The sequence below is a fragment of the Oreochromis niloticus genome, linkage group LG8, assembly GCF_001858045.2.
Source record: "Oreochromis niloticus isolate F11D_XX linkage group LG8, O_niloticus_UMD_NMBU, whole genome shotgun sequence".
NCBI classification, from domain to species: Eukaryota; Metazoa; Chordata; class Actinopteri; order Cichliformes; family Cichlidae; genus Oreochromis; species Oreochromis niloticus.
Window position 1 is genome coordinate 27,175,935 of NC_031973.2, and position 18,569 is coordinate 27,194,503.

Genomic DNA, 18,569 nt, shown 5'->3' on the forward strand with positions numbered 1-18,569 from the left:
AAACATAATTTTTATTCTTAGAATTAAAAATAATAATAAAAATGCCTTAATTTGTTGTAGCACAGAAACAGAGGGGGAAGACATTCAGAAGGGATGCGACTGGCCAGGAATCAAACTGGTTAACTGGTTGCTGATGTATCCATGTAGACTGCATCCTCTTCACTCATTTACAGCTTTTCAACTCTTTTTATATCAGTAACTGAATAAATCTCCATGTGCCTATGATTAGTCAATTGATACCAGGAAAATATAGTATACACATAGAGGAGCACTCTGGAGCAGCCTATGTATACTCAGTATACATAGACTATTCTATAAAGACTTGAATCTCCTTTGGCCCTGATGTAAACTGAAACACTTCAGCTTACCTGATCACTTACTTCACCAATCCTTGTTTTTTCATTTGCACTAGCCAGAATGTGTTACTGCTTATCCCTCACTGTCAAACTTACCTGTTGCAACAAAAAACACCTTATAAACACCACTCAAACAGACTGGGAATAAATATATATAGAATATATACATATAGATTTACCCCATCCCATTGTGATATTTCGTTCTGTCCTATTAGACATCTATGTGAAATGTTGTCAGGTCAGACTTGGTGTATGAATCTTTGAGTTGTGGCCAAACTGTGTTTTCCAGTCAAAATTTCCTTTGTACCACAAACTTCATCCTTTAGCACAGCTGAATATTTGTCAGGTAAGCTTTGTTATTTTTCACGTATTTTAATTCTTCAATCTTATAATTTATCTTATAATTTATTGTTACTAGTACCGTACCCCACTCATTAAGTTCATAGGTGAGTATGAGGCTTTGGGCATGAACAAGTGAGGCATCCTCCCCCTGGTCCTTTAGGAAATCCCTCAGGTCCACAGCTGAAAGCACACAGCCATTTGCAGAGTAGCGAATGAATATGATGTCCAGTTCTGGCCTCCGTAACAACTCCCTGCAGAAAACTTCAATCTCTTCATGATCGAGACGACGGTCACCTGACTGGTCACATTTCTATCAGAAAAACACAAATAACAGCTGTTTGTTCATGTGCAAATAGAACATGATTTGCTGTGGGGGTGTTATCTCTACCCACTTTTGGTCTACATATCCCTGTATCTGCTATATTATTTTTATCCCTGGTGGGGATAGCTACGTAAATATCCAGTGTTGTGAAAAAGTGAGCAGTGCCTAACCGGTCCAGGAGCTCATCGACCTGGGGCATCGGATAAGGATATTCCACACAGAACCATACAGACCCATCTTTCTTCACCACAAGAACTAGGGGACTACACCACACACTGTTTGACTCTTCTATCGCTCCTATTTTCAGCAATTCTCTCTGGACAATTTGCCTGTTGCTCAGGTAACCTGTAGGGCCGTAAACACAACGCCACGCCAGGTCGCTCTATGCATGCCTATGCAAAATGATGCTCTATGAGCGAAGCACAGTGGGCAGAGGGGAGAACACATCTGCAAAACGCTGTTGGATGCACCAACATCCAGTCTCTGGCCCTGTGTGAGATGTTTATCACAATGGAGAGAGGCAGGAATGTTTGAATTTGGCATCTCTGGTCCCAATTCATCTCTCTCCTCTCCTGGTTTCAGCCTCTCTACACGCTTTAAGGAGGCTGGGGTGATGTATGTGTATATCTGAGGTGATATATCCCACACTCACTGTGTGACCACAAAGGGTCTTGCCACTTAGCGAGTAACTTTGAGGTAGAAGAAGGGTAACACATGCACTTTGTCACCTGCTGAGAACTGCGTTAGTCTAGCCCCTGTTGTACAGGCCGCTGTGGCTTCCTGCTGAACAGTATTTCAAAGGGAGAAAATCCCGTGGAGGCCCGAGGCACTTCCTGCACTAAGTGGGGTCTAACCCGCGATCCCAATTACATCCATCCTTGTGAATAAACTTCTGAACCATGGACTTATTCAAGTCTTATTCAGCTGCTCCACCAAACCATCAGTCTGAGGTTGGTAGGCGCTGCTCTGAATAGATTTCATGCCCAATAATTTGTACAGCTCTTTAAGTGTGCGAGACATGAATGACCTGCCCTGGTCAGTCAGCATCTCTTTTGGGATGGCAACTCAAGAGATCCCCTGAACAGCGCCTGCACCACACTCTTTGCAGAGATGGTGCCCAGCAGCACTGCTTCCGAGGGTTGCTTTGCATAATCCACCATAACTAATACAAAGCGATAGCCGCATGCCCTTCGGTGAAATGACCTGATAAGGTCCATGCCAATGCGCTCAAACGGCACTTCCATTAATGGTAGTGGGCGAAAAGGTGCTTTTACGATAGCCAGCTGGTTAACCAACTAACATTCCTTGCATGACGCATACCATCAGCGCACATCTGCTTGGGCCTGGCCAATAAAATTGGGCTATTATTTGCCCCAGAGGTTTATCATATACCATATTTATCATATACCATATGCCCTGCCATGGGGTTATAATGAGCCACCTGGAAAATCATTTCTCGACAGCTTTTCAGCACCAACAACTGGGTGTACTGCTCCTCTGTGCGAGTGTCAGGACTCACTTGATAAAGCCTATCGTTCAATAATACAAAGCGTGGGTAGGTCTGCGCGGCTTCAGGGCACACCAGGTGACCATCAATTTCTATCACTTGGTCGAAGGCTGAGTGTAGGGTGTCATCATAAGACTGCTCCAGTGGGAAATCTCCCCTGGGGTGAATCACTGGTGGTGGCGGATCCTCCCTTGAAGGACATGTCACCACTGAATGCTACGCAGACACTACATGCAACTGCACTGTGAAATATTGTGTGATATTTGTAAATGTCCCCATGCACACACTTAACTGCACTTTGCTTCCAACAATGCCCCGGGGTGAACCAAGCATTGATGCACGAGAGCCTGCATACACCACCACAGTGTGGTGTATATCTCCTTGACACCTTACTAAAATGTATGTCTTGTTGGGCCCAGAACACCTGCCCGACCTCCATCAGTGGACACTCCCGTTGCAGGTGTCCCGGCTGCCTGCGCCACCCCCCGTGGCTTGGGTGCAGTGCCTGTCGCCGCTAAGCTCCGGGTTGGCAGGGTCACTAGGACAGATTTGAGGAGTTGTTAAGAGATTTTTTAGGATTCTAGGATTTTTATTATGTTATGCTTAAAAGTACGTTTCTTTATCTATCTTTATCTAATGTGTTTGCTCTTTCAGTATTAAGCCTAAATGGGGAAGTTACATACACTCTGTGCTCCACAGGAAGCCTGCACGCAGCACGGTCTATTTTATCTCTTCCTGTATCTCTTCCTGTATGTGCTCTGTGAATAAAGACTGTTTTTTTTACTGCAGGGTGCGAGTCTCCCTGAGTCTCACCCGTGTACACGTTAAACCTGTCTGAGCGTTTTTATTCTGACCTGAGTTGCAATACAGGAAAACTCCTGACATTTCTTGGTCCTTCGAGCCGGATGGGACACAGCACTTTTGTGTGACCCCACAGGAAAGCCTCATCGAGTCCTGCCGTCGTGAGAAGCCCGCGCTGAAGTCTGTCGACAGCTCCTGTCTAGGTACAGGATAAAGTCCAGAGACGTGAATTCGGGTTCTGGCATTCTTATAAGTGGTCCACGGCGGTGGGGGTCGATGAGGTAGACCTGAGAGACCGGCAGTGAATCAGCAACCAGGTGAATATTAACATTCAGACACCTCGCGTAAAACGTTTAGGCTTGCCCAGAGGGGCTGGTAGCATTTTAAAATAAAATAGAGCTCGTCTGGGACTGGTAGCTCCCCCGTAGTGGGTAAAGGTAGCGCGCGTATAAAAGTACTGTTTTGTTTTTGTATTGTTTTATTTTTGTTGGTGGAATAAGTTGATTTTACAGCACAATAAGGAGGCTGAACTATTCCACTATTTTGTTTGCTGTTGGCCACCCAAGTACTGGTGAAAAGAGAGAAACAGGTCGTGTTTCATCACATAAAGATGACACCGCTTTCAAGAATAGCTTGAAAGTAGAAGGCCGTGTCAACTACCTCTCTCGATTCTCGTGCCAGAGAAGGTGCCGCAGTTGTGTAGTTGTAAAGTATTAAAATTAAAAGGATTAAAATGGGTAATGAAGCTTCAAAACTCACTGCTGACGAGCAGTGGTTAGAGAAAAATGTCCAGGCGCCGGACAAATTAGTGCATGTAGATGGAGGAATCCTAAACAAACTAAACCCCCCACATGGGAGGGAAAATGTAGCCCCTCCGCATTGACTAAATTATAAGAAACCCTCCAAGGAGAAATAAATACTGAAAAGGATGCTCAAAAGAAATCAAAGCATACACAAGAGTTGTATTTTAAAGCATGGAAAGAGGAATGAAGTGGAATAAACAAAAGGTTAAATTAAGGTTAACTTAAATTAAAGTAGAGCTTATCTAGTGTATTCAACATGATAATAGGAAGGTTAACAACCTGTAAACTGGTATTAACAATGAAATATAGTTGGCATGACGACCGTGCCTAGAATGAATAGAATGCATGAAACCAGATAATTCACATGAAAATATATCAAATAAAAAAGAGAGATGCATAAGGTATATTACAGCTTTGTCATTGTTCAGCCAAGGAAAAGCAAATGTCTCCAGCTTGGGAAGGTGTGAAGCTGCAGATTCACACAGACCCGTGATGGATACATAATAAAATATAAACTAACATACTATTGTATATTAGTAGTAAAGTAGTGTATTGTAATATACTCTTGCTGTTATAAAAAAGGAAAAACAACACAATGATAACATTAATAATGACATACTATTAATAAGAAGAGGCACCTCAGTCAGTTATGATGTGAGGTGGAAGATTGTTGAAAGTAGTCTAAATCAAGCTCAAGGTTTGCTCAAACTCAATACAATGATATATGAGATGAAGAAAATAAGGAAATAACTACACTAATCAGGTGCATAGAGACATTTGACCTGCTTGTAAACCTGTCATCTTAGATGGGACTTTGTTAAGGTGAAGAGCAAACCTATACTAACAACTAATGAGCCAAACCCTGTATACAACAGCTAAAGCTACAAGATTGAGAAGCTGAATTAAATAAATATGTGGACACTACCAAGCTAATGAGGAGCGGTGACGCGCATGGAGATGCTGGTTTTGCTCACTACAATTGTATAAATAGAGTTTGAATTCATTACTGTGGATGTACAGTGAGTGACCTCTATATATCTTGAAAAGCATGTCTGAAATACTCGTATGGAAGCATATTTTGAGTGATTTTGACTTTGAGTAGTAGGTTTTGAGTGATTGGGTGTGATCTGTACAAAAATAATAAAGAATTAGTAAGTATAATACTACAAAGGTTCATAGTGGAGTGAGTGAACGAGTAGAAGTTTGAGAAAAAAGGCAGTGTGTGTGATGATTCCTGATGTCTGAAAGGGCTCTATTTAGAAGTGTGAGTGTGACATAAAGGTTGGTTGTTGGTTGTTGGTTTTAGATCAAGAGCTAGTAGAATTAAAGAGGGTTTATAGACTAGATTATTTCTGTTTCTGCAGACTATAGATTAGTCTGCAGAAACAGGAAATATGTGTGCCTGTGGTGTGTCAAGACAGCCCACAGAGAGAAACAGAACTCTAAGAAGATGAAGCGAATGAATGTTTTAGGAAAAGTAATGATAATGATATTAATTGTATGCTTTAGTGTGTCAATACAGGTGGATTTCTCTCAACCTGGAACCTTGAGTACAGCGTCAAAAGCATAGATTAATTGGGAAAGTGCGAGTGCAAGAATACAGGGTATAATTGGGTTGAAATTGAAGGCTGAACTCATGATTGTTTAGAGATGTCCGCCATGTCATAAACAAAAGAAGGCAAAATAATGACAGAAATGATTGACAACTATATTAATGAACAGACAACACATACTCAAATTGTTATATGTGAAATTATTTTTGGAAAGGGTCAGAAGAGATAGTTTGAATTTAGAACTCAGTGATAAGATGCATGAATTAAACCGTATTGTAATAAATACTTGCAATGAAGAAAGCAGCTTACACTCAATTAATATGAACGCAAAGCCTTGATGCCATAGGCAATTTGTTTTGTTTTTGTTTGTTTGCTTAGTAAGTTTGGAAAACAAATTTGTGATCATACTTGTGGATCACAGTGACACATAATGATTTGGGCATATGATTTGCTGATGCCTAGTTTTAGAGCTGTGAGCTATGAGCTTACACTGTCACACATCAGAATTGCTGTATGCTGTATCACGCGCTGACCTTCACAGCACCCCACAGGCTGGTTTCGTTAATATCTTTGTAGACGGTTCAGCGTCCAAAAGTAGCCTTGGGCGGAACTGTGTAGGTTATGCGGTAACCACAGTAGACACGATTTTAGAAGCAAAAGCACTAACTTCCTCACACTCTGCACAGAGTGCAGAACTCACAGCTGTCATACGTGCCTGTTCCCCTAACCCAGTGCAACATGGAAATCTTCTGAAGGCACTGTTGGAAGTGTTTATATTGCCAAAACAGTTAGCATTATGTAAATGTGCTGCACACCAGAAAGACAACTCAGAGGTCACTAAAGGCAATAACTTTGCAGATCAAGCAGCAAAAGCAGCAGCACAACAAACTATAGACTTATTAATGTCTGACTCCTCAATGCAAATACCACTTGATGTGCTTATGAATGAACGAAAAGCCGCACCAACTACAGAACAAAGGAAATGGTTAAACTGTGGAGCACAGCTAGAAGGTGGTTTGATGACTTGTAATGGCAAACCAATACTACCAAAGTCCCTACACAAATCAGCAGCATTATTGTCAACAGGAGGGGGGGTAGGAGTGGTAGATAAAATTTCAGAAATTTGTCGGAACATGCATGATTTGCCAAAAACATAATGCACATAATGTGCATAATGCACACCACCTCATCCTTTTCATACAATCCACATGGATTTTATTGAGCTAAATGAATGCCAAGGCTCAAAATACGCTCTAGTGATCATAGACGTATTCTCAAAATGGCCAGAAATCTATCCAGTAAAAAAAGCAGACGCCATCTCAGTAGCAAAATGTTTGTGCAACCATTTCATTCCAACATATGGCATCCCCACTCTGATAAGATCAGACAATGGGACACATTTTTGTCAATGTGAGCCCATAGATAAGTCAATAAGAGAAACTACACTAGCCGAATGGATGACTAAATTACTTGAAAATAAAGAGATTGTTCTAAACAACTCTCCAGTGTCTTGCAGGTTGAAACCAGGTGATTGGATCCTGATCAAAGTACTCCAAAGGGAAAATTGGAGTTCACCAAGGTGGGAAGGTCCTTATCAAGGGGATACTCACCACACCTACTGCCTGCAAAATAGCAGAAAGACCATCTTGGATCCATCAGAGCCACTGCAAAAAAGTGAGTGACAACCTAAACGTTTAGACGCTGACACCCCTAACTCCTGGTGGGTGATCTATTGGTGGAGGGAGGGCTGATCGGGTATACCCCACCTTCTTCTTCTTGCCGGTAGTCTACTCATCAGAGGTCACAGGTGTGTCTGGTCATCATGAAGACACTCGTCCTCCTAGTGGCTAATGTTGCACTCCTGGTGAGTTTATTAACACTGAACAACACCACCTGCAGACAAGATGGACACATGACAACTCACATCTTCGTGACATGACACAAGACCACACTCACCCGTGGATGAACAACGCATGGTGTCGATATATACATGACAGCACACCCAGAAAAGACTGCTATGTTTGCTCCTATATGCCCCCAACGACACAATACGCCACCTTGTATGCGAAGGGAATGGACATAATTCAAGCAAAGTGTGCCGCAAGCTACGCCAGCCTTGGGTATCAATTGGGCATCGATTCCAGGGAATCGTGGTCAACCATGAGGAACCTCTCCAGATAGGACTACGAAATGGCACATGTGACGAATGGTTCTGGGTTGACCTGAAAGTGAAGCACAGAAGTAAGGCTAAATCATTCCCAGTCTTTCTTGGAAACAATGGGAATTTGAGCCACAGCCTATGCTACCGCCAAGAGAACGGATCCACGCCAATGGGAAACAGCACCAACTGCAAAGCAGTACAGACACACGCTCTTGGAGGGCCCGTGAAGAGCAGCAACATCTGCGCTCAGTGCGCTCCCATTTTCATATCTGACCACACTTTCAAGATAACCATGGACGCCACGTCAACATCAACGTCAACAACAAGGAAAAGACGAAGCACCCCAGACCTCAAGCAGCATGATTCCATATGGGGTTCCGATGTCCCAGAGGAATTTAAACTTTGGACTGAAAGACAAAAGGTTCTGAATGCTTCATGTAAATTCAACGACGAACGGGATCAGGAAATTGATGCCCTGCGCATTGCAGTAATGCAACACAGGGTAGCATTGGACATGATTCTCGCCGAGAAAGGCGGACTATGTGTCCTCTTTAACAACACATGTTGCACATACATTCCAGATAATGTGCACTCGCCGAACATGACTGATGCTCTGAAAACACTCAGACATCTTCGGGATGCACAACAATGAGACTATGCCACAAACACAGAAGACTGGCTTACGTGGATTTTAAGCGGCTCTTGGAAGTCCCTGCTGATTAAAGGACTTGTTTTTGTTGGTGTTATAATACTGTTATTGTGTCTTTTCACTTCATGTGTCATACCATGTTTGAAGAACATGGTATCAAAAATGGTAACTGCTTCAATTCATGCTTGCATCACCATCACCCTGTCACAGAATGAAGAAGGTGATAATGAGATAGACACTTGGATATAACATACTCACGAAACCCACTATTTTATGATGTCTTGGCTAATAATGTTTACAAGTGGCCGTAGGCTGATAAACTGTTAGTGGTTGCTATGTACATATACATATGTACAACAGGAGGGAATGTTAAGAGATTTTTTAGGATTCTAGGATTTTTATTATGTTATGCTTAAAAGTACGTTTCTTTATCTATCTTTATCTAATGTGTTTGCTCTTTCAGTATTAAGCCTAAATGGGGAAGTTACATACACTCTGTGCTCCACAGGAAGCCTGCACGCAGCACGGTCTATTTTATCTCTTCCTGTATCTCTTCCTGTATGTGCTCTGTGTATGTGCTCTGCAGTAAAAAATTTATTTTTTACTGCAGGGTGCGAGTCTCCCTGAGTCTCACCCGTGTACACGTTAAACCTGTCTGAGGGTTTTTATTCTGACCTGAGTTGCAATACAGGAAAACTCCTGACAGGAGTGCAGGGGCGGCGGTCGCTCTGCTGGGGCGGGGCCAGGGGGCCTACTCCTCGGTGCAGTTACCGGCAGTTGCCCGCTGACCAGTTGGTGATCTTTAGCCAGGGCTGGTGACAGCGGACCGTGTCGTCTCTCTGGGCAGCCCCTCCACAAACTGCTCCAGGACAATCAGTGAGAGGATCCACGCCTCGCCCTCCGATGGCTAGGGCTGCAGACATCTCGTCGTGGCATTGTGCAGCCTCCTAGCCCAGGCGAACAGCTGATCCCCCGCCTGCCACAAAACCGCCTGAGACATGGTGAGAGGTAAGTGACGGAAGTGACGGACAAGGTAAGCGACTCATGTTGTAACTGATGTCAGATGCCGGAGATTTTGGCGGAAAATTAAAGTGAATGGTAGTTTAGATTTGAACAAATTCCATTAAGCTTCAGTATTACCAAATACACTTATAAATTGTCTTATAACTAACAACATTTGTCTAAATCATCTCCAACACCCTGGAGAACAACGGGGCGAGTTTAGAGGCTCTCCAAGATTACATTGATCAGTGCTTCCAGGATCTCGTGATGAAGAAGGCCCAGAGTGCAGCTTCCCCGGCCAAATCTGAGATGCCATCGTCGAAAAGACTTCGCCCGGCAGATTCCCCCGGCATAACATCGCCAGCCGGCAAAGATATTGTTGACATACTGGAATCAATCGACCAACGATTGTCCAGTTTCGATGCAAGGCTGTGCTTGGTGGAGATTCTTCACCGGGAATTTAAATCCTTGCGAGAGTCCCTGGAGTTCAGCCAGCAGCAGGTGGAAACGCTCGCTGCTGAAAATGCCACGCTAAGGGAGTCGGTGAAATGTCTCACAGACAATGTTACTCAGCTAAATAGAGAAAATAAAAAAATAAAAGAAACCGTTATAGATCTACAAGCCCGTAGCATGCGTGATAATCTGGTATTTTCTGGTATTCCAGAAGCCGCTGGAGAGGACACGGAGACCACGGTAAAAAGCTTCATCAAAACCCACCTGAAGCTGCCGGAGGACACGGTGAAGAACATCGTCTTCGATAGGGTGCATCGCCTCGGCCCCATTCGGGCTGCGGCCGGGAGACCACGTCCTATCGTGGCCAAATTCGGCCACTTCAAACAAAAAGAACATGTGAAAAGCCGCGGCAGGGAATTAAAAGGAACGGACTTCAGCGTGAACGACTAGTTCCCCAAAGAGATCCTGGAACGACGCAGGGTCCTCTTCCCAATCCGATGCGGCTTCATCCAGAAGGGCTCCCGCGCTGTCATCGCTGTGGACCGGCTGTACGTGGACGGACAGCTCCACCGCGACCCCGACATCACTCCGTGGCTGTATTAACTTCACACCAGATAAGAATCTGCTACACCCTTTCCCCATCCACTCACACTGACTTGCATTAACATCTGTTTAACTTACTAATATCAAATCACATCTTAAGTGTGATTTCATAGCAGAATTTACACCGTAACTCTCCGTCAATGGTTTGATTGGAATGTTTCCGGGTTTTTTCTCTTCTCTCTTTTTCCCCCTCTTGTTTTTATGCTGCTCACCCTTGTCCTTGGTTTCTTTCTTTCTTTTTTCTTTCTTTCACTGCTTCGATCACCTGCTTCCACACTCATCCACAAACAACATCCTTTATTTCGACTAGGGATGCAACGATACCAATTTTTTCAAACCGATCCGATACCGATACTTGGATCTGAGTACTTGCCGATACCGAGTACAAAAACCGATACTTCTGCCACACACAAGTTAAACTTAACCGGTAGTAAAGAAACGAAAAATGATATTCCAATTCCTTAACCAAATGAAATACACTGTATAAATGAAATAATTCCCTTTCAAATTATATTAAACAACCCAACTTATGTTATCACCTTTTGGTAAGTGACTCACTAATATACACTCCAAAACACGTTATATAAATCCACTAAACATACAATATTCACACATGGGCGCCACACACACTCACATTCACACTTGTTGCAGGCCTGTTTGCTGCTCACGCCGGACGATGGAGAAAAATCCTCTTCTCCCCAGTAAGAGCACAAAAGTCTGACTTACAGTTCCGTTGCTCGGTAGGTCGCCATTCACCAGTCCCACACTAAATCCACTCCCTGCGGACCCGATGCTGTCTCTGCTACAGCGCGTTAGCCAGTCACTGTCCAGCTCTCCGACAGTCCATAGCAGCTGCCTCCGTGGCGCAGCCAAGCAGTCCGGGCTAGCCTTTAGCCTCGGCGGTCATGGCTGGAAACACAGTTTTCCACGGACGGTGGTGCGACCGTTGAAACAAAAAGTCACTTCACCCACACTCTGTTGCAAAGCTCTCACACGGTTAGCTTTCTAGTCACACACTCTTTTGTGCAAGTTAACCTCAGTAAAACTAGCCGAGTCTCTCACTTTGGTTCAGCTAACCTCGTGCATCTCTCCATGCCGTTCTCTTCTGTGAACTGTGAACACCTTATGTGGCGTTCAAGTCCATGGGAATTATGAGTATCTACTACCAAATTCCCATCCGGGCTACATTAGTATCGGTTCATGGTATCGGTTGACTTTTACGAGTACGAGTACGCACACATTTTACAGTATCGGCACCGATACCCGATACCAGTATCGGGATCGGTGCATCCCTAATTTCGACACATACGCACAGCACGATCACGCACAGTCATGCGCTCAACGGCAGCACATTTACATCAGTCAGACAGCGCACACAGACCTACAGGATACAGGATACACACACTTAAGCCAAGCGTACTCATATTAGTAAATATGCACACACATAGTCAGACTCAGGGAGCATCTCGCCACACATTCTTTCTAACTCTCCCTCTCTTTATTTATGAACAAGTGATGTATTCTCTCCACCTGTCTAAGCAACACACACAGCATACACCCCTAGTTATACACAGACATCTATGGGCGCACTAAGATTCGTTACATGGAATATAAATGGAGCTGGCTCCAGAGAAAAGAGGTTAAAAATATTTAACCAACTCAAAAAACTACAGGCAAATGTTGTCCTTTTACAAGAGACCCACAGACCTCTTAGAGGTTCGAATGAACTTAAAACACCTGAGTTTCCTAAGGGGAGTAGCAATTTTAATCCATAAAAAAATTAATTTCACAGTACTCGATACAGTTATAGATCCAGAGGGCAGATTCCAAATCATTAAACTATCTATACTTGATAAAAAGCTATGTATTGTAAGTGTATATGGTCCAAATGTTGATGATCCCTCATTCTTTCACGTTTTTTTCAGTGCACTCTGAACACTTAGATGGCACACTTGTTCTTGGAGGCGACCTCAACCTTGGACTAAATGAAGAAATGGATAGGCTCAATACAGCAGGAACTCAGCGTAATTGGCAGTCCATAAATATAATCAAACAGTATATGAGCGACTTTGGTCTTTGCGATGCATGGCGCTCCCTTCACCCCACCGGTAAGGAATATACTTTTTTCTCACATGTTCATCGCTCCTACTCTCGTCTGGATTATTTTTTGGTCAGCAGCTTATTGCTGAGGGACATTTCAGACACTGAGATTCACCCTATAGCTGTCAGCGATCATGCTCCTGTAAGGATGCAGACTTCTTCCTGTACCACTGCTTGAAGAAGGTGTCTTCCAGAAACTGGCAGTAGGACTGGGAGTTGAGCTTGACTCCATCCTCAACCCGAAAAGGCCCCACAAGCTCATCTTTGATGATACCAGCCCAAACCAGTACTCCACCTCCACCTTGCTGGCGTCTGAGTCGGACTGGAGCTCTCTGCCCTTTACCAATCCAGCCACGGGCCCATCCATCTGGCCCATCAAGACTCACTCTCATTTCATCAGTCCATAAAACCTTAGAAAAATCAGTCTTGAGATATTTCTTGGCCCAGTCTTGACGTTTCAGCTTGTGTGTCTTGTTCAGTGGTGGTCGTCTTTCAGCCTTTCTTACCTTGGCCATGTCTCTGAGTATTGCACACCTTGTGCTTTTGGGCACTCCAGTGATGTTGCAGCTCTGAAATATGGCCAAACTGGTGGCAAGTGGCATCTTGGCAGCTGCACGCTTGACTTTTCTCAGTTCATGGGCAGTTATTTTGCGCCTTGGTTTTTCTACACGCTTCTTGCGACCCTGTTGACTATTTTGAATGAAACGCTTGATTGTTCGATGATCACGCTTCAGAAGCTTTGCAATTTTAAGACTGCTGCATCCCTCTGCAAGATATCTCACTATTTTTGACTTTTCTGAGCCTGTCAAGTCCTTCTTTTGACCCATTTTGCCAAAGGAAAGGAAGTTGCCTAATAATTATGCACACCTGATATAGGGTGTTGATGTCATTAGACCACACCCCTTCTCATTACAGAGATGCACATCACCTAATACGCTTAATTGGTAGTAGGCTTTCGAGCCTATACAGCTTGGAGTAAGACAACATGCATGAAGAGGATGATGTGGACAAAATACTCATTTGCCTAATAATTCTGCACTCCCTGTATTCAGGAATTAGAAAAAATCATCAAATCCCTAGAAGAAGCCTACGTGTCCCACCAAGATCAGGAAACATTGAACAAAATACGCAAAACAAAACTAGAATTAAATGAGATAATTGATAAAAAAACAAAATTCTTAGTACAAAGACTATGCTTACAAAATTATGAACATAGTAATTAATCCAGTCAATTTCTAGCAAACCAGCTAAAAATAAATAAAGAAAAAACAACTATATGTGCTGTTCAAGATTCATCTGGGAACACAATATATGACCCTGAAAGAATAAACAACATTTTTAGGGATTTCTATAAAACGTTGTATTCACCACAAATAAACCCATCTAAAAAGGAAATTGATCAGTTTTTAGACAACATAACTCTCCCAAAATTATTAGACTCTCAAGCAATGGCACTGGATTCACCACTGACATCAGGTGAACTCCAGGAAGCCCTGATAAGTATGCCCAATAATAAGGCTCCAGGTCCAGATGGCTTTCCTGCAGAATTCTACAAAGAATTCTGGATGATTCTAGCACCAGTTTTTTACAGAACATTGTTGGAAATCAAAGAAAATGGCAGACTTCCATCAAATATGAATTCTGCAAACATTAATCTCCTGCTAAAACCAGGCAAAGACCCTGTATATCCCTCAAGCTATCGTCCAATATCCCTTATAAATGTAGACCTTAAAATAATCTGCAAAGCTCTCTCGAAGAGACTAGAGAAAATAACCCCCCTCTTAATTCATCCTGACCAAACTGGTTTCATAAAAGGTAGGCACTCATCAACAAATACACGTAGATTACTTAATTTGATAGACTACTCATACAGTAAAAACATCGAAACTACAATATTTTCTTTAGATGCAGAAAAAGCGTTTGACAGAGTTAACTGGAAATTTCTATTTGCAACTTTACACAAATTTGGTTTTGGAATCTCTTTCACTAACTGGTTAAAAATATTATATAATTCCCCAACAGCTTGTGTCAGAACAAATGACCAGACATCCTCCAGCTTCTGTCTCCTGAGGGGCACCAGGCAGGGATGCCCACTCTCCCCTTCACTGTTTGCAATTTTTATTGAACCACTAGGAGCAGCAATTAGACAGAATTCAGTAATTAAGGGCATAAAATGCAAGAACGTGGAACATCAGCCTTTATGCAGATGATGTGTTACTCTTTCTCCAAAATTCACAAACCAATATCTCTGGGGTGATTGAATTGATAAACTCTTTTGCAAGAATATCAGATTACTCAATTAACTGGTCAAAATCTACAGTCCTTCCGATTAATTGCTCCTTCCATAATTCCTCTTCTACTCCACTGCAATCGGGAAATATAAAATATTTAGGTATTAATGTTTCTCCCAAGCTTGCAGATCTAACTAAATTAAACCATATCCCACTTTTAAAGAAAGTAGAAGGTGATCTGGCTAGGTGGAAATGTCTACCCATATCACTCATGGGAAGGGTTGCCGCTATAAAAATGATGGTATTACCAAAAATAAATTATTTATTCTCAATGATCCCAACTAAACCGCCACAAGATTGGTTCAGATCTCTAGATTCATATATGTCCAAATTCCTTTGGAAAAATAAGCCCCCACGTATAAGCTTAAAAACACTACAAAAGACCAAGGATAAAGGAGGATTAGAACTACCTAACTTTCAGCACTACTTCTTAGCCAACAGGCTTCAGTTTATCTCAGGATAGCTAAAACATACCCTCTTAGATGAACCTTGGCTAGATGTAGAACAAGCACTTTGCAATAATCTACAGATTTCAGATCTACCATTTATCAGCTCAAACATCCAACGACATGAATGCTTCAAAAGCGCCAACATTAGCTCTTCTCTGACAGCATGGTGGGAGTTTCTGAAGTTGACAGAGTCTTCATTAATCCCATGCAAACGTACACCTATCTGGAACAACCCTGACATATTACAAAACAATAACATGATAAACTTTTCAGATTGGAGTGGTAAAGGAATCAAATATTTAGAACATATACTAGAAGGAACAGAATGTATTTCATTTGACAGACTAGTTACACAATATGGGATCAACAAGAAAAGATTTTTAGAATATCAACAAATTAAATCCATAGTAAAAAAGAAATTTAAACCGGGTCAAGTTGAACTACAAACACCACCAAGTGTGGTTGAATTTCTTACTCTTAAAACCCCCAAATTACTTTCCAAAATTTACAGAATGCTTTCTAAAACAGATGAATCAATATCACTCCCTATTGCAAAATGGGAAGCGGATTTATCAGTTAATTTAGACCAAAACTTCTGGTCTCAGATTTGCTTAAAAACCTTTCATCTAATTAGAAATCCCAGTCTTCAATTAATTCAATACAAAATACTACATAGAGTACACTATACAGGTCATCGGATGTTCAAGATGGGCTTTACGTCTACCAACAACTCCTCACACTGCCAGAGCAATTCACCGGACAATTATATCCATTACATCCTCTCCGTGAATCGCTACCTTATCGTGGTGGAGGGGTTTGTGTGTCCCAGGGATCCCAGGGGCTATGTTGTCTGGGGGCTTTTTCACCCTGGTAGGGTTTCCCATGGCAAATTGGTCCTGGGTGAGGGACCAGACAAAGAGCGATTCAGAAGACCCTTATGAAGAGAACATCGAGGGAACAGTTTACCCTGCCCGGGATAGGGTTACCGGGGCCTTGCCCTGGAGCCAGGCCCGGGGAGGGTGCCCGAAGGCGAGTGTCTGGTGGCCGGGCCTTAGACTGATCCCCGGCTGCCAAGACTGGCAATAGGGACATGGAATGTCACCTCTCTGGTGGGGAAGGAGCCTGAGTTAGTGTGTGAGGTTGAGAAGTACCGGCTAGATATAGTCGGGCTCACCTCTACGCATGGCTCGGGCTCTGGAACCAGTCTCCTGGAGAGGGGCTGGACTCTGTCTCAGTCTGGAGTTGCCCCTGGTGAGAGGCGGCGGGCTGGGGTGGTATTCTAATATCCCTCGGCTTGCTGCCGGTACGTTGGGGTTTTTCCCGGTGGATGAGAGGGTTTGTTCCCTGCGCCTCAGGGTCGGGGAACGGGTCCTGACTGTCATCTGTGCTTATGCGCCGAGTGGCAGTTCAGAGTACCCAGCCTTCTTAGAGTCCCTGGGGGGGGGGGGTGCTGGAAGGTGCCCCACCTGGAGACTCTGTTGTCCTGCTGGGAGACTTCAATGCTCACGTGGGTAACAACAGCGAGACCTGGAGGGGCGTGATCGGGAGGAACGGCCTCCCTGATCTGAACCCGAGTGGTGTTTTGTTATTGGACTTCTGTGCAAATCACAGTTTGGCCATAACGAACACCTTGTTCGAACATAAGAGTGTCCATAAGTGCACGTGGCACCAGGATGCTCTAGGCCGCAGGTCGATGATCGATTTTGTAATGGTATCACCAGACCTGCGACCATATGTTCTGGACACTCGGGTAAAGAGAGGGGCTGAGCTGTCAACTGATCACCACCTGGTGGTGAGTTGGATCAGGTGGCGGGGGAGGACGCTGGACAGACCCGGTGCACCTAAACGTGTAGTGAGGGTGTGCTGGGAACGTCTAGCAGAGGCCCCAGTCCGCGAGATCTTCAACGCACACATCCGGCAGAGCTTCAACAGCATTCCGAGGGAGACTGGGGACATTGAGTCCGAATGGACCATGTTCAGCTTCTCCATCGCTGAAGCTGCTGCATTGAGCTGGGGTCGCAAGGTGGTTGGTGCCTGCCGTGGTGGTAATCCCCGAACCAAATGGTGGACACCAGAGGTGAAGGGAGCCACCAGGCTGAAGAAGGAGTCCTATCGGGCTTGGTTAGCCTGTGGGACTCCGGAGGCAGCCGACAGGTATCGACAGGCCAAGTGGAATGCGGCTCGGGCAGTGGCTGAAGCAAAAACTCGGGTGTGGGAGGAGTTCGGAGAGACTTTCGGACTGCCTCGAAGAGATTCTGGCAAACCGTCAGGCGTCTCAGGAGGGGAAAGCGGTGCTCTACCTGCACTGTGTATAGTGCTGGCGGAGCGCTGCTGACGTCGACTGAGAAAATTGTCAGGCGGTGGAAGGAATACTTCGAGGACCTCCTTAATCCCACTGACACGTCTTCCGAGGAGGAAGCAGAGTCTGGGGATGAGGGGAATGACCCGCCAATTTCCGGGGGCGAGGTCACTGAGGCAGTTAAACAACTGCTTGGTGGCAGAGCCCCTGGTGTTGATGAGGTCTGCCCTGAGTTCCTGAAGGCTCTGGACGCTGTGGGGCTGTCTTGCTTGACACGCCTCTGCAATGTTGCGTGGAGATCAGGGGCAGTACCCCTGGACTGGCAGACCGGGGTGGTGGTCCCCATCTTTAAGAAGGGAGACCGGAGGGTGTGTTCCAACTACAGGGGGATCACACTCCTCAGCCTCCCTGGGAAAGTCTATGCCAGGGTGCTGGAAAGGAGAGTTCGTCCGCTAGTCGAACCTCGGATACAGGAGGAACAATGTGGTTTTCGTCCTGGTCGCGGAACACTGGATCAGCTCTTTAGCCTCTCAAGGATACTTGGGTGCATGGGAGTTTGCCCAACCAGTCTACATGTGTTTTGTGGACTTGGAGAAGGCATTCGACCGTGTCCCTCGGGGTGTCCTGTGGGAGGTGTTGTGGGAGTATGGGGTGTCTGGCCCATTGCTACGGGCCATTCGATCCCTATACAACCGTTGCAAGAGCTTGGTTCGCATTGCCGGCAATAAGTCGGACTCGTTTCCGGTGGGTGATGGGCTCCGCCAGGGCTGCCCTTTGTCACCGGTTCTGTTCATAATTTTATGGACAGGATTTCTAGGCGCAGCCAAGTGGCGGAGGCTTTCACTTCGGTGGCCTCAGAATCTCATCTCTGCTTTTTG

The 18,569-nt window shown here is 44.4% G+C and overlaps 1 protein-coding gene across 2 annotated transcripts in view; it reads right to left on the reverse strand.

Annotated features, from left to right (window-relative positions):
• LOC100702229 (1-phosphatidylinositol 4,5-bisphosphate phosphodiesterase delta-3-A) overlaps nucleotides 1–18,569 on the reverse strand; it is a 59,057-nt gene that overhangs the window by 22,215 nt on the left and 18,273 nt on the right. For both annotated transcript variants that reach the window (XM_013266389.3, XM_003458560.5), the window contains one exon: nucleotides 783–1,008. In XM_013266389.3, coding sequence (XP_013121843.1) covers nucleotides 783–1,008 — 226 coding nt within the window. The remainder of the gene's footprint in view (nucleotides 1–782; nucleotides 1,009–18,569) is intronic.